At 39.1% G+C, this 24,482-nt stretch overlaps 1 protein-coding gene across 2 annotated transcripts in view; it reads right to left on the minus strand.

The window, feature by feature from the left end:
* The window catches only part of LOC135111515 (uncharacterized), a 716,663-nt gene that overhangs the window by 135,341 nt on the left and 556,840 nt on the right, over positions 1-24,482 (minus strand). For both annotated transcript variants that reach the window (XM_064024883.1, XM_064024882.1), the window contains exon 73: positions 5,938-6,182. In XM_064024883.1, the coding sequence (XP_063880953.1) occupies positions 5,938-6,182 (245 nt within the window). The remainder of the gene's footprint in view (positions 1-5,937; positions 6,183-24,482) is intronic.

The following is a 24,482-nucleotide window of genomic DNA, read 5'->3' on the forward strand; positions in this document are numbered from 1 at the left end:
TTCCTTGCTACCAAAACATTTGAACACAATGTATGTTTGAATTCAGTGCTCCTATAGGATTATATTTACTGTATTTCAAAGATTGAATTTCTATCTTACCCTTTGTGTCTCTTATCCCAATACATAAAAATGAAAGAAATACTTATAGAAGCTATAAATTAGTAGTAAATGCCAATTTTTGCTTTGTCTTTTAGTATTTGAAATCAAGCAAGCGTTACATATAGCAGAAAGTTAAGATAGACGGTTTTGCTCATGTTATAACTTATGATATACAACTTATGATAGATGTTCTAAGTTATGATACTCATCTGCCATAGCTATGACATATGTCATGACTTTATGGCCCCAGAGCAGAAACTGCTTGCCTATGTATTGGCACAATGGCACTCATGGAGAATTTTGGTCCCAGGATGGCTAGGCAAGCAGCCTGCCAGTATGAGTTGTCAGTTATGCATTTCTGTTGTAATGGTATTGCCTTGGGAAGCTAGAGAGAGAGAGAGAGAGAGAGAGAGAGAGAGAGAGAGAGAGAGAGAGAGAGAGAGAGAGAGAGAGAGAGGAGAGAGAGAGAGAGAGAGAGAGAGAGAGAGAGAGAGAGAGAGAGAGAGAGAGAGAGAGAAAAAAGAGAGAGAGAGGAGAGAGAGAGAGAGAGAGAGAGAGAGAGAGAGAGGAGAGAGAGAGAGAGAGAGAGAGAGAGAGAGGAGAGAGAGAGAGAGAGAGAGAGAGAGAGAGAGAGAGAAAAAGAGAGAGAGAAAAAGAGAGAGAGAGAGAGAGAGAGAGAGAGAGAGAGAGAGAGAGAGAGAGAGAGAGAGAGAGAGAGAGAGAGAGAGAGAGAGAGAGAGGAGAGAGAGAGAGAGAGAGAGAGAGAGAGAGAGAGAGAGAGAGAGAGCCTGGAGCCACGTTTATTTACTGCTGACAAAAGTGCAGATGAACAACTTTGCATGTGTGATGGGGCATGTTCAACAAATTGTCAATTTACAGAAAGTTGACAAAAAAGTTAACAAAAATGTGCTAGTGTGACAGCGCCTTAAGGAAATCTATGGATACTAAAATTTTGAATTTGTTGAACTACTTGATATAAACTATGGTCTCAATATTGATGACTGTGGGTGCCAAGGAATAACTATATAATCACTCCAAGTCCTTATATTAAACCTTACAAACTTTTTCTATTCCATCTTATCTTTCCCATCTGCTTCTGACTTAAAAAATAAAAGGATACAATTTTTCTTAATCTTTGTTGGAAACATAGATATCTTTTTTTATCTCTAAAGAAGGAGGCCAACATCTTACCATGTTTCAACTATTAGGAGGAGGCAGTGGGCACATACTGAAAATAATAATTACTCACAATGAGTTCTAAAGGACTGGATCAGGGGGTGCTGTGAACTTATCATTAAACCCAGCTGTGATCTCACTGAACATTTCCCTTTGTGTCTCACAACACAAGGGGGCAATCACAGCCTGCCTCTAAAGACAACTCTCTTCCTCCACACAAAACTACAAGCACCTAATAACACACACACACACACCCTTCACTCAAAAATTTAAAATTATCATGGCGACTCCTACACCAGCCTCAGAGTCCCCATCTGGGGAGGGGATCAGAAATGTCCAAAGTGTCTTGACACTCTCTTCAATTTTTCTTCATTAACTTCTGCAACATTCGCAGTCTAAGATCTAATTTTCAATCTGTAGAACACCACCTCTCCTCTACTAAACCTCATCTTCTTTTCCTCAGTGAAACTCAGGTGTCTTGAGGCAACTGACAATAGCCCTTTTTCTGTTCCCTCCTACTTTCTCTATCCTTATTTTCAATCCAAAGCTGGATGTTGCGTTTATGTGCACAACAACTTAACCTGCTCTCGTGCCTACACTCTTGAATCTTCTGAGTTTTCCACCATCTGGCTACAACTACAGAGTCACTCTCAAATTAAATTTATCTGTGCTGTATACCTCTCACCTAACTCCTTTGACTATAAGAAATTCTTTGACTACTTAACTTCCAAAGTGGAGCACATTCTGACTCTCTTCCCTTTTGCAGAGATCTCTATTCTTTGAGACTTCAATGTTCACCACCAGCTTTGGCCTTCCTCTCCCTTCACTGACCATCCTGGTGAACTAGCCTTCAACTTTACTATCCTCCACGACCAAAAGCAATTGGTGCAACACCCTACTTGTATTCCTGACCGTCTTGGAGATACACCCAACATTCTTGACCTTTTCCTGACCTCTAATCCTTCTGCTTTTGCTGTCACCCTCTCTTCTCTGTTGGGCTCCTCCAACCACAATCTGATATCTGTATCTTGTCCTATCACTCCAATCTCTCCTCAGGATCCCCCTAAGTAAAGGTGCCTCTGCCATTTTGCCTCTGCTAGTTCAGGGAACCTGAGAAGGTATTTTGCTGATTTTCCTTGGAATGACTACTGTTTCTGTGTCAGAGAACTGTCTCTGTGTGCCGAGCGCATAACAAAGGTGATAGTTTTTGGCATGGAAGCGTACATTCCTCACTCTTTTTCTCAACCTAAACCTTCCAAACCTTGGTTTAACACAGCTTGTTCTCGTGCTATACATGATAGAGATGTGGCCCACAAAAGGTGCCTAAGCCTTTCATCACCAGAATCTCATGTACTTTATATTTCTGCCTGGAACCATGCCAAGTCTATTCTCCAACTAGCCAAAAACTCCTTCATTAATAGAAAGTGTCAAAATCTTTCAAGATAATAATAATAATAATAATAATAATAATAATAATATCAGGTTTATTTATCAAGAGGCAGCAGACAATACAGTGATAGTCGCTGAAGGGGTCTTGATATACATGGTATACATATTTACATATATATATATGGTATATATATTTACATGGCAGCAGCTTCACCCCTTTTACAGTGTGGACATGATTGAACTGCATACGATATACTTTTTTTTTTTTTGTCAGAAGCTGCACCATTTACATAGCTTCACCACTTTCATAGTGTGGACATGATTGAACTGCATACGATATACATCTTTGGCAGGAGCTTCGCCACAGAATAACAAACACCTACTGGGGGATCGAACATGGGACCTTCCGCCTCCCAGTCAGGAGCGCTACCCGTTACGCCACGATACCAACAGAGAGATCTAACTCCCCTCATGACCTCTGGCATCTAGCCAAAAATATCTTCAATAACTTTGCTTCTTCTTCTTTCCCTCCTTTATTTCCACCAGATGGCACCACTGCTATCACATCTATCTCAAAAGCTGAACTCTCCGCTCAAACCTTTGCTAAAAAACTCTACCTTGGATAATTCAGGGCTTGTTCCTCCCTCTCCTCCACCCTCTGACTACTTCATGCGAACTATTAAAAAATTCTTCGCAATGATGTTTTCCATGTCCTCGTTGGCCTAAACCCTCAGAAGTCTTATGGACCTGATGGGGTCCCTCCTAATGTTCTCCGAAACTGTGACTCCGTGCTTGCACCTTGCCTAGTCAAACTCTTTCAACTCTGTCTGCCAACATCTACCTTTCCTTCTTGCTGGAATTTTGCCTACATTCAGTCTGTTCCTAAAAGGGGTGACCGTTCTAATCCCTCAAACCACCGTCCTATTGCTTTGATTTCCTGCCTACCTAAAGTTTTTGAATGTATCCTCAACAGGAAGATTCTTAAACATCTATCACTTAACCCTTTCCTTCCAGCAATCGTATATATATACGATTGCAAAAATGCGTCCGTAGCGACAGCGATCATACCAGTAATCAAGAATTTTTGCGCCTCAATTTTGAGGTCCAAGCGTGGTTTCTCGAGTCAAATGGTATGAGTGGAAGTGTCTGGCATGTTTCCACATGTAGTGTTGTCACTAGCTCTGGAACTTTAGCGGTAACTAAGCTATTTTCCCTTTCTCCGGGCAACACTTGGCAACCCCAGTGACCCGCCGGGTGGAAAGCACTCGCCGGGTGGAAAGCACCATGATAAGTGTGAAGAGACATCCTGATAAGAGCCAAGGATCTCAGATCATAACTCACCATGGAGCAGGACATAACATATGTATTTAGCAGTGCTTCTGAGTTTGAAGACAGTGACAGTGAATATTTAGAAGAAGCTGAAGAAAGCGAAGACATTAGTGAGGACTCAGAAAATGATTTACAGGATCTACCTGTTTTATCAGAACAGAGAGATGATACCTATCATTCTTTCATGTTAATTTTTTTCATTATCTTCGATTTTATAATAAAATGGTAGAAGGTAACTTGTCAGAGAGAGAGAGAGAGAGAGAGAGAGAGAGAGAGAGAGAGAGAGAGAGAGAGAGAGAGAGAGAGAGAGAGAGAGAGAGAGTGTGTGTGCGTGCAGCGTCATCGCTCTCCGGGCTGTTTCTGGATGACAGATCACACAGCGGGAGGAGGAGGAATCCTTTATAAGGCATAAACTCAACTTTGAGAGGTCACATCGAGCTACAAAGTATATCATTGTATTCAGAATAACAAAGAGAAAATAATTATTAGTATTCAAACAATTTTCTGACAATTTCTAGGTTTACCATTTTTAGCCGTCATACAAAACGGGAAAATAATTTAAGCGCTGGAAGGAAAGGGTTAACAAACAACCTTCTATCTGATTGCCAGTATGGGTTCCGTCAAGGCTGATGTACTGGTGATCTGACTTTCCTTACTGAGTCTTAGTCATCCTCTTTTAAAGATTTTGGTGAAACTTTTGCTTTTGTCTTGGATATATCAAAAGCTTTTGATAGAGTCTGGCACAAAGCTTTGATTTCCAAACTACTCTCCTACGGCTTTTATCCTTCTCTCTGTAACTTCATCTCAAGTTTCCTTTCTGACTGTTCTACTGCTGCTGTGGTAGATGGTCACTGTTCTTCTCCTAAATGTATTAACAGTGGTGTTCCTCAGGGTTCTGTCCTGTCACCCACTCTCTTATTATTCATCAATGACTTTCTAAACCAAACTTCTTGTCCTATCCACTCCTACACTGATGATACCACCCTGGACTTTTCCACGTCTTTTCATAGATGTCCAGCACTTCAGGAAGTAAGCATTTCATGCAGGGAAGCCACAGAATGCTTGAGTTCTGATCTTTCTAAAATTTCTGATTGGGGCAGAGCAAACTTGGTATTGTTCAATGTCTCAAAAACTCAATTCCTCCATCTATCAACTTGACACAACCTTCCAGACAACTATCCCCTCTTCTTCAATGATGTTAGGCATTCTGAGCATCTCCACCAGTTTTTCTCAGGGCCTTATCTGTCCATGTATTGAGTATTGTCTGGGGGGTTCCACTCATTTTGCTGTTGTAGATAAGGTGGAATTAAAAGCTTTTCATCTCATCAACTCCTCTCCTCTAACTGATTGTCTTCAGTCTCTCTCTCATCATCGCAATGTTGCATCTTTAGCTGTCTTCTACCGCTATTTTCATGCTAACTGCTCTTCTGATCTTGCTAACTGCATGCCTCCCCTCCTCCTGCAGCCTCGCTGCACAAGACTTTCTTCTTTCTCTCACCCATATTCTGTCCACCTCTCTAATGCAAGAGTTAACCAGTATCCTCAATCATCCATCCCTTTCTCTGGTAAACTCTGAACTCCCTGCCTGCTTCTGTATTTCCACCTCCCTATGACTTGAATTCCTTCAAGAGGGAGGTTTCAAGACACTTATCCATTAATTTTTGACTACTGCTTTGGACCCTTTTCTGGGACTGGCATCTCAGTGGGCTTTTTTTTATTGGATTTTTGTCCTTGGCCAGTGTCCCTCCTATATATATATATATATATATATATATATATATATATATATATATATATATATATATATATATATATATATATATATATATATACTCGTATATTAATCAGTACAATGCCCATTTTGAAATAAAAGACATTCATTTTTCTGTTTTGTCTAAACAGTCCTTTTGCAGCCTGCCATTTTCTAAATTGCTCATCACTCACCTCATAAAAGCATCCTTTCAGAGGAGATCCTTTGCTGTGGAAAAGTTGCGTGCAGGCTTCAATTGGAATCTTGGAGGGCAACCGTGCAATATTACCGGTGGACACACAATGTACTGGACTCACATCCCAACTTTCAGCCATCATTGTGCCATCATCTGTTAATTCTCCACTTGGGAACTGGAAGTCATCATAGGGCTCATAATTGTAGAGGCCCAGAAGTCCTCCTGTTTTCCCAAAGTATGATCCTGAGGAGAATAATTATTATTAACCATTCTTAATCTCACTACTATATATATGTATATATATATATATATATATATATATATATATATATATATATATATATATATATATATATATATATATATATAATATAGCAGAATTTACAGAGTATTCCCTAAAAAAAAATACTACATAATTATCACATGTTAATATACTTCACCACTACTTTGACTAGCCTTGCTAGTACTGATACACAAAAAGAAATGTTATGCATTGAAAACAGTTGCATTTTTGTCAGGCATGATTGTGAAATGACTACTGAATATTTATTTTTCAGTTGCAAGGAATTTGATAGATCAATTCTTATTTTTGAAGATTACATAAATATCAACCCTGTATCTATGATACAGGGATAGTCTAAACTCATCAGGACAATTCTGCAGCCACATCTGTTCATGAAAGCTTAAGGATATGTTGGCAAGGCTGGTGTGGACATGCCACACCTCAGCTCTGCATTCCATTCCCACACATGGCACAACATCCCCTGGGACCTGAGGCAGCCTTTGACTGTCCTTGCCCGCCTGCCTGTGACCTGACATGTCAGCTCTGGGCATCTTGGCCTGACCACGTGGACCCCAGCCTGACCTGAGCTGCTGTGCTCATCATCTGCCATCTCCCCAGTCACCAGTCACCATCCTGACCACGTGGACCCCAGCCTGACCTGAGCTGCTGTGCTCATCATCTTCCATCTCCCCAGTCACCAGTCACCATTCTGTCAGTCTCACGCAAGGACATGTGGCTCCTGGGTAGCTTCACTTCACTTATATTGTACAGTTTATTTATATCAATATAATGCAACAGCATTTACCATTATGTTTTCCTGACCCACCACCTATTAGAAGTACAAATCTAGTACAAAAATGGTGGCAGCGGTGGGATGGAGTTGACTTCTCCCACACTACTCATGTTCTGTCTCATATGCCTTGCTCACTTGCCAGCTACTAGAAGCTGCATCACATCTGGGTTTGCCACACTACTATGTCTATGATGCCTTCAGCCACTTCAGGGCCTCTCAAGCTTTCTCCTTGCCAAGTCTGCAGTCCGTTCCCATGTGACTTCAAGCTGTCACTGATGCTGTTCCTGTAAGCCCTCATTGACGCAACTTGACTATTCCATGCTGCTGCTGCTCTGTCATAAGAACTTCTCAGTTGCCCATCTTCACTTCAAGTTGCTCATTGACTGATTTAAGCTGTGTTCCTGTCATTTCAAGAGTGAACTTCTCAGTCACTGGTTTGACTTCAAGCTGCTTATCGACTGATTTAAGCTGTGTTCCTGTCATTTCAAGAGTGAACTTCTCAGTCATCAGTCTTCACTTCAAGCTGCTCATTGACTGACTTAAGCTGTGTGCCTGTGTCAGCCATCAGTCTCCACATCATGTCCATATGTGTTATTAAGTGCAGTGTTATAATATTTTTACAGTTCAGTGCTATTTTTGCAATTTATTTTATATAGAAATGCCATATTCTCTACATTTTAGGCCTATACTAATGTCCTAGTGTTTTTCTTGGCCAGTGATTTGCTGAGCTGACATTACAGCTAGTGTGAGTTTTGTGATTGGCCACTGTGTGCTCTCTTCTGACATCATTGCCACATGAGCGTTGTAATTCGCCAGTGTGCACCCATTGTTCTGATGTTACTATTCTATAAGCCTTGCAATTGGCTGAGTGCATCCATTACATGTCTTACACAGGTAGGCACGTCAGTATGATATGAACTAAATGTCACAATGTGCTTCCATCATCTCATGTTTTATAGACATAAGGGCATGCCTAGGTGGGTGGCTGAGCATTGTGCTGGTGTGGACATGCCGGACACCTGCTCTGCATTCCATTCCTCCACGTGGCGCGACTTCCCCTGGGATTTGAGCCAACCTTTGACCATCCCGGCACACCTGCCTGTGACCTGATGTGTCACTTCTGGACATCCTGGCCTGACCTGAGCCACTGTGCTCATCACCTGCCATCTCCCCGGTCACCAGTTGCCATCTTGCCAACCTCGGGCAAGGACACGCAACTCCTGGGCAGCTTCAATTTATTTATAATGTATAGTTTATTTATATTAATATAACATAACAGCACTTACCATTGTGTTTTCCTGGTTTACCACCTACTAGAAGTACAAATCTAGTACAAGGGTGGGACCTAAAGGTGACCGCATGGCTATACCATCAACTTGTTTGTACAATTCATTATTGAAAAAAAAAAAAAAAAATTAAAAGATTTCTTAAAAACTAATTTAGTAATATCAGTGAACATTTGGGGATATTGAAAGGGCTGCAGAATTGTCCTGATGCATTTAGACCATCCCCGTATTGTAGATACATGGATGATGCTTTTGTACTTTTCCAAAAATAATAATCAAGCTACCAAATTTATTGACTACCTGAAAAAACAATATGCCAATATGATGTTTAATATGCAAAAAAAGCCAATGGCAAATTTCCTTTTATGGGTATTTTGATTGAAGAGAGTGATGGCAAATTAGAATTTGCGATCTTTCACAAACCTAGTTTTTCTGGGTTAGGTATTAATTTCTTCAGTTATTGTAGCAAAAAACTTTAAAATTAATACAATCAATACTCTTGTTCACAGATCTTATTTTCTGACATTCATTTATGAATGGTTCCATACAGAGTTACTTTTATTTACTTATTTATTTATTTGTCTAAAGATTTTTTTAATAACAAAAATTGTTGTTGAAAAATTTTATATAATTTTCAAAATCAAAGGTATCTGGACAAGGCTGTTGTTCACACTGTTTCTAAAGAAGTGTTGTATTTTGACTGTCCATAACAAGGCAGAATCACTCAAGATGAAAAAAAAAAAATATATATATATATAGAGAGAGAGAGAGAGAGAGAGAGAGAGAGAGAGAGAGAGAGAGAGAGAGAGAGAGAGAGAGAGAGAGAGAGAGAGAGAGAGAGAGAGAGAGAGAGAGATTTTTTTTTTTACCAGGATTGAATTCTGGCTTGTATTTGTCAACAATCTACAAATAAAATATTTTCAGATTTAAGGACCAGTTGCTGATTGACCTGAGGTTGTCTGTCATCTACAAATTTACTCACCCTCTTTGCCAATCAGGATATATAGGAAGCACTTTTTGCTCCCATAAAATGAGGGCAGATGAATGCTCAGGTCACTTAAGCAAAACTGGCCACCTATTCCTTGCAAGATTAAATACAAAGTCACATTGGTCTGAATAAAGATAATAAAGCTACCAAATGTGAATTTCCTTTTATAAGCTTACACATTTCCAACTGTTGCCCTAGTTTTTCTCAATGTCTCATATACCTTTTCATATTTTTTTCTATGTGAGTGTGTGTGAGTATTTATTTTTACTATATACCTTTTCATATTTTTTCTATGTGAGTGTGTGTGAGTATTTATTCTTACTTTGATGTCAATGGTAAGAAGATGTGACCCATACTTGACAAAAGCATGAAACTTATGAAACAATGTGCTAAAGGTGGGATGGTAAGAATTTATGACTGTGTGAAACTCATACAGAGCAGATATTGGGAAGGTACTCTGTATGATAGTAAAGGGGTGAAAGAGAACAGTGAATGATTGACTATCTCTATAACTTGTTTATGTGTGAATGGTGGCTGTACCAATATTGAGGTAATGACTGCATACTCTCCCTAGGCTGTACAAGTGGCGTAATTGTAATTGAAGTAACCTGATAACTGGAAACTATGACAGTCAGCGTGCCTCCTACACACGAAGCTCCCTGTGCATTTTGTTATCCTCACATCAATACAAATCACTTGCTAGTTCTACAGTGCTGCTTCCTCCTCTGCAGCATGATACCTATGAACTAAATATGGCACATTGAGTAGAACTGCTGAGTGACTGAACATGGAATATACTGTGGGTGTGGTGGGCAATGGTATTCTGCTTAGTATTTTTTTTATTTTATTTATTTATTTTATTTATTTTTTATTTTATTTATTTATCTATTTTTTTTGGGGGGGATCCATGCTGTGATAATAGAACAGCAGTTAGAGAAGTTGACTGCCCTGTTCGCACTAGATGCAGATGGCAGAACAATGAAAGACAGCAGCAGGAGCATGATGAGGCACATCAAAGGGAAATATGTAGTCTGATGTCAAGGGTCAATCTCAAGATATATGAGATGGTGATTCAGTACAAATGACTTAATTTCACAGCAGCATGGTGACTCCTCTGTACCTTGTCTGGTCAGCAGTGCTTAGGGAATCTGATACATGGCAGCACAAGTTTGAGGGTTATGCCCAGCTGTCAAATGAAACTATCCTACAGCCATCCTGGCAGCAGATAGTCTTACAATCATTAGTGGATGAGGAATAAACTCAAAACATGAATTACTCCCATTGAGATCTCTGAGACTGGATCAGAGGGTGCTGTGAATTTATCAATAACCAAGCTGTGATCTCACATTTCCCTTTGTTCTCACAACAAAAGGGGGCAGTCACAGTCTGGCCTCTAAAGGCAACTTTCTTCCCTCACACAAAACTACATGTATCTAATTACACACACACCCTTCACTCAAAATTTGAAATTAAATATGGCAACTCCTACACCAACCTTGGAGTTCCTGTCTGGGGAAGGAACCACAAATGTCCCCAGATTTCTCTGCTCTTCTTGACATTGTCTTGACACTCCATTCAAATTTTTCTTCATTAACTTCTGCAACATTTGCAGCCTTAAATCCAATTTTCAGTCTGTAGAACACCATCTCTCCTCTACTAAACCTCATCTTCTTTTCCTTGCTGAAACACAGGCATCTGAGGCGACTGACAGTAACCTCTTTTCTGTTCCCTCCTACTTTCTCTATCCTCATTTTCAATCCAAAGCTGAATGTTGTGTCTATGTGTGCAACAACTTTACCTGCTCTTGTGCCCACACTCTTGAATCTTCTGAATTTTCCACCATCTAGCTACAACTACAGAGTCACTCTCAGACTAAATTTACCAGTTCTGTATACCTCTCACCTAATTCCTCTGGCAACAAAAAAAAATATCTGATTATGTGGCTAAATGGCATAAAAAGGCTAGAGCCAGGTTATAATAATTACCTTTAGTGGGACAGACACACAATGACCCAAATACCTATCAGTACCTGAGACTGGACAAGCACTAAGCTAGAGTTTGGTGTAGAATATCTGCCAAGGATGGGAGTGGGTTGAGAAGGAGTGTTGATGTGCACTAAGCCCTGGGTGGAGTCAAACTCTCCCCGCACACCAAGCAGATTGATACTGGTTTGCTCTGGGACGGTGAATCCTTTCAACCAGGATCCTCATTGTTTCATCCATTCATCATAGTGGATTGTTATGCTTTAATTAAACTAATTTCCATCACCATTAACTTCCCTGTAGGAACAATAGTTCTGACATACTCCTGCCACCAAAAAAAAAATATAACACAACATGTACATGGGAAAACTTGATATTAGATTTGACAGATCTTATTTTTGGTTTTCCATAAATCTGGGGGGCAAATTGGGGTTGTTGCTGGGATTGTTGGTTACAAACAGACCACCTGCAACTGGACATTATCAGCAGGGGACATTAAATCTGCCAGACTCTGTTCCAGTGAATACACTTTGGCAACAGGGTTAGTAGTTGTACTAGAGAAGGTTTTTACATCCATTACCCTGACTAACCCATCCCTTTCCTCATATAGGATGGTAGTTTTACCAAGTTTCAACCTGGACCACAGCCCATAATTATGATTGAGGACAACATCCCTGGCTTGTGGCCATGTTATGCCTTCCTTGACAATTATGCACTTATGAGACTCTCTCAGTGACAAAAGATATTCTGCAACCCACCTTTCCCACAAATCATTTAGTAACATATTTATATAATTAATTCTTTCCTTTAACCCTTAAACATTACAAGAGAGAAGAGGAAAAGGAGACCTGATTGCTATATACAAAGCTTTAAAGGGTAAGGATCAAGTTGACAAAGATTTATTTGTGTGGGACTCAAGAGATACAAGAGGACATGGAGTGAAATTGAAGAAAATAGCAAGTAGAAGTGATGTCAAGAAATATGGTTTCCCAAATAGAAGTATAGAAAGATGGAACAACTTAGATGAAACAGTGGTACAAGCAAAAAATATTCATGAATTTAAAGTTAAGCTGGATACTTATAGATATGGAGACAGGACAGCACAAGCATAGCTCTTTTCCTGTAAAACACAACTAGGTAAATATACACACGGTGGTGGTGAAGCTGACATAACATGTTTTCTAGTGCTCTGCATATAGAAGGAAGGAATAACACAAATCACTCAAGGTGGAACAAGATATGTTATGAAGACAGGAATACCTAGGTGGTAAATAAAGAAGGGAGAAACAGTACCGTGAGTATAGTTATCCTGTCTAGGAAAGTTTGGCATGGTTTGTTTACATTTTGGGCAAATATGGCGGAAAGCAGCACCCCAAGAGAAAGAGGTTTATTTGAAGGTGTTACTGGAGAAGAAAGAGAACTAAATTATAGACTGCAGTGTAGAAAAATTTTGCATATGGAAGAAATGATGGACAAGTTATTGGAGAGAATAAAAACATTGGAAACAGGTAAGGAAACAGGAGAGAATAAAAACATTGGAAACAGGTAAGGAAAAAGGTACAGAAAAGTTGATTGAGATGGAAGATAAAAATGAGAAGTTAAAGGTGGAAAATGACTGTTTAAAGAAACAAATAAAGGAAAAGTAGAATCTGTTCAGAAAGGAAATCAGGAAATGAAGGCAAGTGTAAGAGGATGTGGAAATAAGGCAAAATAAGTGGTTAAATGAATGTACGAGTAAATGCCGAAACTGTCCGTGCTTTTTAAGACTAAACTAGATAGATATAGAGACGGGATACTATTAGATTACTCCCCTCCCATAAACCACAACTAGGTAAATACACACACACACACACACACACATATAGATGGAAACTTTGAGTGTTGTGATTAATATCAAAAGAAGTGAAAAAAAGGAAAGTTATTGTGACATACATACCACCAAAAGATAATGCATTGCAAAGCAATAGATATAAAATTACATAACCAAAAAACAAGAAATAGCATAGAGGAAATGACAAGGAAAAAGTAAGAAAATGCTGTTGGTAGAAGATGGAAGTAAAAGAAAATGTCGGGTCATGGAGTTTTGAAAAACTTATGCATACCACGATGGTGAATACAATGAGACAGTGGGTGAATGAGCCTACAAGATGCAGAGAAGAACCATCACAGTTGGACTTAGTGTTTACAAAAACCCCAGAAAGTAAACCAAGTATACATTGTCTGTTACTGTATGTAAAGCGTATGTACCTCATGTCATTATTCCTCGGCATATATAAGTGAAATATTCAATAGTTTTCTATTTGCATGAAAACGTGTAATATGTGTAAGTATCAGTATTTAATGCTATATTAAGCACCGAAGCCGATGCTCACTTGTTGGTAGTGTGGGGTTAACCTGCTAGTCGCCTGCGGGCATCACTCACGGCCAAGTCACGCTCAGACAAAGACGGGCAGGATGGTGACCGAGGTAAATACTTTAATTTTGTAGTAAAAACTGATTGTCATAGTGCCAAGTCAATTGCATGTATTGTTAATGAATACTGTAATATGTTGAAAGTGTTTAATATCAGTGTATAATGTTATTTTGTAAGAAATTGAGACCGAGAACTTGTTCACAGTTCTTACGGTCATGCCTACCTCATCAATAAACGTGTCAGGGAGAACTGCCTTTCCTCGACCCTACGATGATGGGTGTGATCAGTAAAACAGATCACCTGAGAGCCAATTGATGCCCAGCCGGTGCGGCTACAGTAAGAACTCGACTCCATGTGAAACCGTAGCAAGAGTGAGTCACAGGACGAGGGGACGCTGACGTAAGCCTATAGGTTGACCTCTGAGGCTCTGGGGTCAGCTCTACCCTTGACGACAACCACTCCCTTCTACCCACTGTGCCTCGCCACCATTTTGTAGAACCCATGGTCACAGGCAAGAAAGTATAATAGTATGTATGTGCACTGAATTGAGTTGCCTAAGTGAAAATTACCCACAATTAGCTAGTATTAGAGTGGTAATTTTAATTGCTCTTTCAGTGTCTCAGTATTGACACAATTAACTTGTTAGATATGTCTGATACTGAGGAAATTAATGCCGTAGATGGCCTTAGGGAAGGTGTGGGTGAGCAAGTGGACAAGGATCAAACTTGTAATGAAGAAGTTAGTGTCAGGGAGCGAGTGCTGATCGACAAAGGAAGAGAATATCAAGTCAGTGTAGCCAAGGGAAGAGCAGAGTCCTGTAAACGTACATGGAGCAGTGTTACCAGCAAAATTAAGAAAGGACTAAAAATTGTAATTAGCCCCTTTGAATTAGAGCCCATGTCAAGTGAAGTAATAGAGGCATTTCATCAGTATTACGTGGAATACACAAAACTGGTGGAACTAGAGCTAGAAAAGTCAGAGGAGCTAAATGAAGAGCTGGAACACATTCAACGAGTTCACCATGAAATATTAGAAAGTATAGAATGTAAAAGAAAAGAGTTAAAGAATGACAAAGGATCAATTTGTTCTAGCAAACGGTCTAAGCATTCTAGAGTCTCATCTACTTCATCACGTTCATCAGCACAAAGAAAGCAAGAAGCAGCAGCAAAGGTAGCCAGACTTAGAAAGGAAATGGAATATCATGATAGTTTAGCAGAGGCAGAAGTTATGTTAGCTAAGACAAAAGCAGAGGCAGAAGCAATGTTCTCAAAGAAAAAGAAAGAGAGAGATTTAGCAGTTGCTAGTGTAGAACTTAATGCTCTTAGCTTAGTTGAAGAAGAAGTAAAAATGCTTCCAGGTAAGGATGAAAGTGTAGAGAAGCAAAGTTATCTTCAACAATACATAGAGTCACAAAATGAAATGAAAGCACAAGCAATTGCAAATCAACAAAGTGACAATGCCATGCCTCACAAATATGTTACATTCCATGACCCACAGAAACCTTCTTCTTGCAATAGAGATAATGAATTGATGAAAAATGAAGTACATGGACAAATATTTAGTGAACCTCAGGTAATAAATCTCAACCCTACAGCTCAAAGTCTTGTACCAAGCTCTCGTAGACACACTCATAATGCCAACATGCCTAATAATGTGAATAATGTGAGACAGAATCATCAATCCTTTTCCCATCCTGGGGGAACCTTTGCAATCAACATACCTGATCCCAAGTGGAGCCTCCCTCCAATAGAGCCTAACACTTTTCATGGAGAACCCATGGAATTTCCAAGTTGGTTGAAAAACTTTGAAACTTATGTAGAGTCTAAAACTTCTATTGGTAAAGAGAGACTTGCCTACTTAGACAGGTATACAACTGGTGAGGCAAAGGATGCCATTAAAATGTTAATGCACTTTAACTCTAATGCTGACTATGTGCAAGCAAAGAAAATTCTTAGGAATAGATTTGGAAACAAAAGCATCATAGCTGATGCTTACACAAAAAAGTTAATGAATTGGCTACCAATCTCTCTGCATTATGGTCCAGCATTAACAGCATTCTCAGATTTTTTGAAGTGCTGTTTAGCTGCAATGAAACACACTTCTTATTTGTCATTTCTGAATGAGCCGAGAGAACTGAGAAAGGTGCTAGTAAAACTCCCTGAACATATTGTTCATGACTGGAGAAAGCAAGCAATGATATATCTTGATACTAACAGTAATAACAACACTTCTAGTAGCAATGAAGAGCACCACCCACCCTTTGAAATGTTATGTGAATTTGTCCAGAAAGAAGCAAAGGGAGCAAGCAATCCATTTGTTTCCTGGAATTCAGTAAGTAGGGAAGTAAATGACTGGATCAAAACTCACACAAGGGCAACCAATTGAAAACCAAGGGAATCAAACATCATGACAAAGAATAGAGGGAGTAGAACTTTCATGGCTAAAGCAATTGAGGAAAAACCAATGTGGTCATTCCAAAGTAAAGTAAATGTACAAGCCAACAAACAGTATACCAAGGACCAGGAAAGGAAAGGACGATTCTGTCACTACTGTACAAAGGATCATGATTTAGATGATTGCAAAGAATTTGCCAAACTTGATGGTAATACTAGGTACAAATTTGCTAAAGAAAAATGGTTATGTACAGGGTGTCTAAAAATGGGTCACAAAGGAAAGGATTGTAGAAGAAGGAAAGTTTGTAAAGTATGTCAGAGATACCATCCCACAGCTCTTCACAATGATGGTATGACAAGAACTGAGAGCCAAAAGGTGCCAGCACAAGCAACTCAGCCTAAAGATGATAAACCCACAGTAGTAGCAAATAAGGTCAAAGTTACAGAATCAGCGACACATGACATGCACACCATGATAGTTCCTGTATGGTTACATCATGTTAGTAATGAAGAGAATAAAGTTTTAGTGTATGCCCTGCTGGATGAGCAGTCTAATGCTTCATTCATCAAGGAAAGCACTCTGAATAAATTGGGAGTTAGTGGACCATCAGTGTCACTCAATATCCACACAATAAGTGGAAAACAAATCACTGATTCTATCAAAATTCATGGACTTAAAGTAAGAGGTTATAATGAAGAAGTGGAAATATCAATCCCTTCAGCATATTCAACAGAAAACATTTCAGCTGGACGGAGTCAGATACCAAGGCCCGAGACTGCTTGTGACTGGCCCCATTTAAAGGCAATCTCTGACAAACTAATGAAATATGACCCAAACGTTGACATAGGACTCCTCATTGGTCTTGATTGTGCAGAAGCCATTATGGCAGAAGAGCAAATAGCAGGTGATAGTAAGAAGCATCCCTATGCTCATAGGACAGAGCTAGGTTGGGGGATCATTGGTAAAATCTCACCCCATTCAAGTCCATTGGAGGATACAGTGGTAGTCTACAGAACAGTGACACAAGAAGTAGAAATCAATGAAGAAAAGAGGGTTAATTTCTTAGTGGTTCCTACTAAAACCAAAGAGATGATTAATCCTTCTCAAGTGAGAGATATGTTTGAACTTGACTTCAGTGATAGAAAGTCAGCTGACACTCCATTATCATATGAAGATAAAAGGTTTATGAGTAAGATGAAAGAAGGAGTACATCAGCTGAAGGATGGCCATTATGAGTTGCCCCTTCCTCTTAAAGATGATAACGTCAAGCTTCCAAATAACAAACTATTAGCAGAGCAGAGACTCAAGAAGTTAAGAGCTAAACTTGAGAAGGATAATCAACACAGAGGTGATTACAAAGTGTTCATGGATGATATGATTACAAAGGGTTATGCAGAGGTTGTACCGACAAAGGATTTAGTTAGGAATGATGGTAAGGTCTGGTACATTCCACATCATGGAGTCTATCATCCGAGAAAGCCAAAGAAGTTGAGAGTTGTCTTTGACTGTAGTGCAAACTACAGGAACCAATCACTAAACAGTCACCTGTTACAAGGCCCAGACCTTACCAACAAACTTATTGGAGTGTTGTGTAGGTTTAGGCAAGAAAGCACTGCACTTGTATGTGATATAGAAGCAATGTACCATCAAGTGAAGGTCAACCCAGAACACAGAGACATGTTAAGATTCCTTTGGTGGGAAAATGGTGACCTTAATAATGAGATAGCTGAATACAGGATGACAGCTCACCTGTTTGGAGCTACTTCATCTCCAAGTGTAGCCAACTTTGCTCTTAAGAAAGCTGCAGATGACTACGGGTGTGGATCTGATGCAGCCAAGTTTGTAAGAAACAACTTTTATGTTGATGATGGTTTGAAGTCAGTAGCTACAATGGATGAAGCTGTCACTCTTATTCAGCAGAGCAAAGAATTATGTTACAAGGGAGGTTTTAACCTTCATAAGTTCTTGTCAAACAACAAAGCTGTATTAGCTGCAATTTCTCCTCATGAGAGAGCAGATGGAATTAAAAGTTTGGATTTTAGTAAGAATGAAGACACACTGCCTATAGAAAGAACTTTGGGAGTTGAGTGGTGCATAGAATCTGACACATTTCAATTTAGAATAAAGCTGAAAGACAAGCCACTCACCAGGAGAGGCATTCTGTCAACAGTGAGCTCTATATATGATCCATTAGGTCTAGTGTCACCTCTCATACTGACTGGAAAGCAAATTTTACAAGAATTATGTAAGAATGCAGTTGAATGGGATAATGAGGTGCCAAATTATGTCAAACCTAAATGGATAAAGTATCTCCTGATCATGATGGCCTAGTAAGAAAGGTTAAGGTCCTGGTTTCAGACTGTAATCTCGACAACCAGGGAAGACACATAAAGGCAAACAGGACCATCACAGAGAGGCCAATACATAGTCTAGTATTGCTGTTAGAAGGTAATGCATAATAATAGACCAGAGCATCCCCACCAAGCAGCCAGTGTAACAAAACATATTATGTGCTAATCCTAGTCTTAAGGTACATACTAATGTTAATTTAAGGTAAATTGTTACACAATTTAGGGGAGTCATGTTACTGTATGTAAAGCGAATGTACCTCATGTCATTATTCCTCGGCATATATAAGTGAAATGTTCAATAGTTTTCTATTTGCATGAAAACGTGTAATATGTGTAAGTATCAGTATTTAATGCTATATTAAGCACCGAAGCCGATGCTCACTTGTTGGTAGTGTGGGGTTAACCTGCTAGTCGCCTGCGGGCATCACTCAAGGCCAAGTCACGCTCAGACAAAGACGGGCAGGATGGTGACCGAGGTAAATACTTTAATTTTGTAGTAAAAACTGATTGTCATAGTGCCAAGTCAATTGCATGTATTGTTAATGAATATTGTAATATGTTGAAAGTGTTTAATATCAGTGTATAATGTTATTTTGTAAGAAATTGAGACCGAGAACTTGTTCGCAGTTCTTACGGTCATGCCTACCTCATCAATAAACGTGTCAGGGAGAACTGCCTTTCCTCGACCCTACGATGATGGGTGTGATCAGTAAAACAGATCACCTGAGAGCCAATTGATGCCCAGCCAGTGCGGCTACATTGTCTAAATCCAATGGGAAGAAGTGATAATGTAACAATAGAAATAAAACTACAGGAGGAAAAAATATTTCACAGGAATGAACAATTTATAAATAGGAGACAGAACTATGCTAAGGCAAACTATGCAGAGCTTAAAATATTCTATGGAAAAAATAACTGGAAAGAGCTACTTGAAGGTAAAGTAGTGCAAGAATAATATGACACATTTCTGAGCAAGTATAGAGAGAGGGTGCAATAGTTTGCACCAAGTTATAAAATGAAAACTGGAAAGCATTAATAGTATAATGCCTGGTGTGTAGAAGCAAAAAAGAAAAAGGACAGGGTATGGAGGAAAATGATGAGAAAACTGAACACAAATACTAGGGAAGAATACAGAAAGGCAAGGAATAAATACAGTATAATAAGAGAAGAAGAAAGAAATTTTGAAAGTGACATAGTAAGAAAATGCAAGGAAAAGCCCAAACTCTTCTACAGATATGTAAATAGAAAAATTAAATATAGGGATGACATAAACAAGTTATAATGAGAAGGAATAATTTGTGAAACTACTGAGGAGATGAGTGAACTAATGAATGAGAGTTTTCAGTCAGTGTTTACAAAGGAAACTGATTTTGTGGCACTGAAAGTGGTATCACAGAATGATACAGGAGATAGAAGTAGAGACAAGTAACCAAACAACTGCTGGAAGAGGTGAATGTTAGAAAAGCTATGGGACCAGATCAAGTAAATAGATGTATATTAAAAGAATGCAGAGAACAAATGGAGGAGACCATTTGGGATACATTCAACAGCTCCTTGAAAAAAGGAAAAAGTATCAGAAAAATGGAAAAGAGCCAACAGTCCCAATATACAAAGGCAGAAATAAAATGGAACCATTAAATTACAGACCAGTGTCACTAACAAGTATTGTAAGCAGGCTTTGTGAAATAGTAATTAAAGATAGATGATATTTAGGTGAAAAGATAATTACAGAAAAGCAATTTGGATTCAGGAAAGGGAAATCCTGTGTCACAAATCTACTGAGCTTTTATATGAGAGTAATAGATGGAGTGCAAGAGAGGGATGGATGGGTTGAGGTGGTATACCTGGGTCTCAAAAAAGCATTTCATAAAGTTCTCCACAAAAGTCTTATATGGAGGTTAGAGGATGAAGGAGGATTAAAGGGAGCAACATTGAGATGGATGGATGATTATTTACAAGGGAGGGAAATGAGAACAATAATCAGAGACACTAATTCAAGTTGGTGCAAGGTGACAAGTGGGGTACTACAAGGTGTTGGCACAAATTATGTTTAAATTTTCTGTAAATGATATGACAAAGTATCTAAATAGTTATATAAACCTTTTTGCTGATGATGCAAAAATAGTGAAATAATAAAGGCTAAAAATGACTGCAAGGAGCTACAAAAGGATACTGCCAAGATATGTGCATGGAGTCAAAGATGGAAACTAGAATTTGATGCCAGAAAATGCCACATGCAGAAATAGGAAAAAAAAAATAATAAATTAATGGAATTACAAAATCGAAGGAGAAATAATAACAGAAAGTAATGAGGAAATAAACTTGAGAGTAATGATCCATGACACATTATTACCTGACAGGCACATAACTGGAACATTCAGTTCTACATACAGCTTGTTAACAAACATTAGGGTGGTGTTTAACTATTTAGATAAAGAAATAATGAAGAAAATTATAACAAGCATGATACAACTTAAATTGGAATATACAGCAGTAGTTCTGGGCTCCACATAGAAAAAAAAATATATGGAAACTGGAAAGAATACAGAGGATAGCGACAGAGATGGTATCAGAATTAAGCTATGAAGAAAGACTTGAAGAGATGGGATTACCAACACTGTGAGAGAGAAGAGAAAGAGGAGACCTGATAGCAATGTACAAATTAGTAAACAATATAGAAAGAATAGACAGAAATGACTTGGTACCACAGATGGAGGAGAGAGAGAGAGATGGAAAAGGGGACATGAGAAGAAAATAAAGATGAGTGGATGTTAGAGGGACATCAAGAAATACAGCTTCCTGTATCGAACTACTGAAATCTGGAATGATTTGAAGGAAGAGGTGGCTGTGACAAACAGTGTACACATGTTTAAAGAGAAACTAGATAAATATGGTTATGGAGAGAGGACAAAATGAGCTTTGGGTTGTGCCCTGTACAAAAGAACTAGGTAAATACACACACAAACATACACAGACACACACAAAAATCTCAAAGCAGCCATATTCTGGCATTTATGGCAGAAAAGCACAAAGAAAGCACCCGTTGCACCCGGCACATCACATGAGCTGCCAGACACCTCCTCCATAGCTCCATAAATCATGACTAAGACCTCTATCCTGGGAGAGAGAATCACTCACCTCCCCAGAAATTTAGTTGCCACATTTCTCCAGAACATCTGAGAGGAAAACGAGATGCTCACTACTGTGAGCAAGCCGCCAGGTCATGCCTAAATAGATCACCCATGTTTAAGGGTTAAATTTTGGGTGGAATGAGTCAGATATTTCTTATAAAGAAAGTTGATTAGGAAAGGATTTCAATCTTCTACCTCCTAATAATTGTGAAGGAATTATGGCACTGATTTAATTTATGTCACTATTTACATAAGTTAAGGGTCTATTATTTATAATGGATTCTAATTCTAATATGAGTGTATAGTTTATCAAGTGACAAAAAACCTTGTGAAGGACCTTTCTTAATCCAATTTTTCAGTCCCTATTAACTTCTTCCATATGGCATCAAACCAGGGGCTCGAGCTGGGATGAATTTCCGTTCACAGTTGATTGAGGTTAAATAATTGTTTATCTGAGGGCCTTACATAATTTTCTTGATGTAATTGGCAGTAGTGATGAAGGTTGTTGCATTGTTACTTGATATAACTTGTGGTAGACACTGTCTAAAGGTGTTATGGAAGTTTTGACTTTTTAAATTTGATACCAGTTCTAAATGTATGCCTCTAGTGGTAGCACAGGTTAAAAGCACAATGTATGCCCAGGCAGTCTTACTAGTTTGTCCCTTGACCTTAACCCTTAAGGGCACCAGTAAAGTCCAGTCCTGTTATTTTTTTCTTTATTTAATTTTTTATGTAAAAAGGGCACCAGTCAAGGGCAACAAAACTGAAAAAAAAAAATAATAATAAAAAATAAATAAAAATAAATTCCCACTGAGGTGCTAGTCCCTTAACCCTTTCCTTCCAACGCTTAAATTATTTTCCCGTTTTGTATGACGGCTAAAAATGGTAAACCTAGAAATTGTCAGAAAATTGTTTGAATACTAATAATTATTTTCTCTTTGTTATTCTGAATACAATGATATACTTTGTAGCTCGATGTGACCTCTCAAAGTTGAGTTTATGCCTTATAAAGGATTCCTCCTCCTCCCGCTGTGTGATCCATCATCCAGAAACAGCCCGGAGAGCGATGACGCCGTGCACACACACACTCTCTCGCTCTCTCGCTCTCTCTCTCTCTCTCTCTCTCTCTCTCTCTCTCTCTCATCTTGGAGGGGAAATTGTACACTTCCAATGAGAGAGAGAGAGAGAGAGAGAGATTTCATCCCTTTTCACATCAAGTTTCAGGCAAATAACATTCTCTCTCTCTTTCTCTCTCTCTCTCTGACAAGTTACCTTCTACCATTTTATTATAAAATCGAAGATAATGAAAAAAATTAACATGAAAGAATGATAGGTATCATCTCTCTGTTCTGATAAAAGAGGTGGATCCTGTAAATCATTTTCCGAGTCCTCACTAATGTCTTCGCTTTCTTCAGCTTCTTCTTCTAAATATTCACTGTCACTGTCTTCAAACTCAGAAGCACTGCTAAATACATATGTTGTGTCCTGCTCCATGGTGAGTTATGATCTGAGATCCTTGGCTCTTATCAGGATGTCTCTTCACACTTATCATGGTGCTTTCCACCCGGCGAGTGCTTTCCACCCGGCGGGTCGCTTGGGTTGCCAAGTGTCGCCCGGAGAAAGGGAAAATAGCTTAGTTACCACTAAATTTCCAGAGCTAGTGACAACACTACATGTGGAAACATGCCAGACACTTCCACTCACACCATCTGACTCGAGAAACCGCGCTTGGACCTCAAAATTGAGGCGCAAAAATTCTTGATTACCGGTATGATCGCTGTCGCTACGGACACATTTTTGCAATCGTATATATACGATTGCTGGAAAGAAAGGGTTAACAGAGTCAAAAGCAGTGGTAAAAAATTACAGGATAGGTGTCTTGAAACCTCCCTCTTGAAAGAGTTCAAGTCATAGGAAGGTAGAAATACAGAAGCAGGCAGGAAGTTCCAGAGTTTACTTGAGAAAGAAATTAATGATTGGGAATACTGGTTAACTCTTGCATTGGAGATGTGGACAGAATAGGGGTGGGAGAAAGAAGAAAGTCTTGTGCAGCAAAGCTGCAGGAGGAGGGGATGCATGCAGTTGGCAAGATCAGAAGAGCAGTTGGCATGAAAATAGAGGTAGATCATACTAAGAGATGCAACATTACGACTTTGAAAAAGAGGTTGAAGACAGTCAGTTAAAGGAGAGGAGTTAATAAGACAAAAAGCTTTTCATTCCACCCTGTCTAAAAGAGTGGTATTTTTATTATGTAAGAGGGCCACTGGTCAAGGCCAAAAAAAAAAATTGTTATTAGAAAGAAAGAAGAAAAGACCCAGTTACTGCCAGTTCCCATAAGAAGTAAGATAAAATTGTTAAAAAAAAACAGAGGATAAGTGTCTTTGAACCTCTTTCTTGAAAGAGTTCAAGTCATAGGAAGGAGGAAATAAAGAAAGTGAAGGAGTTCCAAAGTTTACCAGAGAAAGCGATGAATGATAGAGAATACTAGTTAACTCTTCCATTAGAGGGATGGACAGAATAGGGATGAAAGAAAGAAGACAGTCTTGTGTAGTGAGGCTGTGGGAGGAGGGAAAGCATGCAGCAAGCAAGATCAGAAGAGCAGTTAGCATGGAAAGAGCAGTAGAAAATAGCACAAAATACAACATTGCAGCAATGAGAAAGCGGCTGAAGACAGTCCGAGGAGAGGAGTTGATAAGAGGAAAAGCTTTTGATTCCACCTTGTCTAAAACACCAGTATGAGTGAAACCGCCCCCCCCAGACATGTGAAGCATACTCCATACATGGGTGGATAAGGCTCCTGTACAGAATTAGCAGCTGGGGGGTGAAAAAATCTAGCGGAGACAACTCATAACGCCTAGCTTCAAAGAAGACGTTTTAGCTAGAGATGAGATGTGAAGTTTCCAGTTTAAATTATAAGTATAG

Source organism: Scylla paramamosain, chromosome 22, assembly GCF_035594125.1.
Source record: "Scylla paramamosain isolate STU-SP2022 chromosome 22, ASM3559412v1, whole genome shotgun sequence".
Taxonomy (NCBI): domain Eukaryota; kingdom Metazoa; phylum Arthropoda; class Malacostraca; order Decapoda; family Portunidae; genus Scylla; species Scylla paramamosain.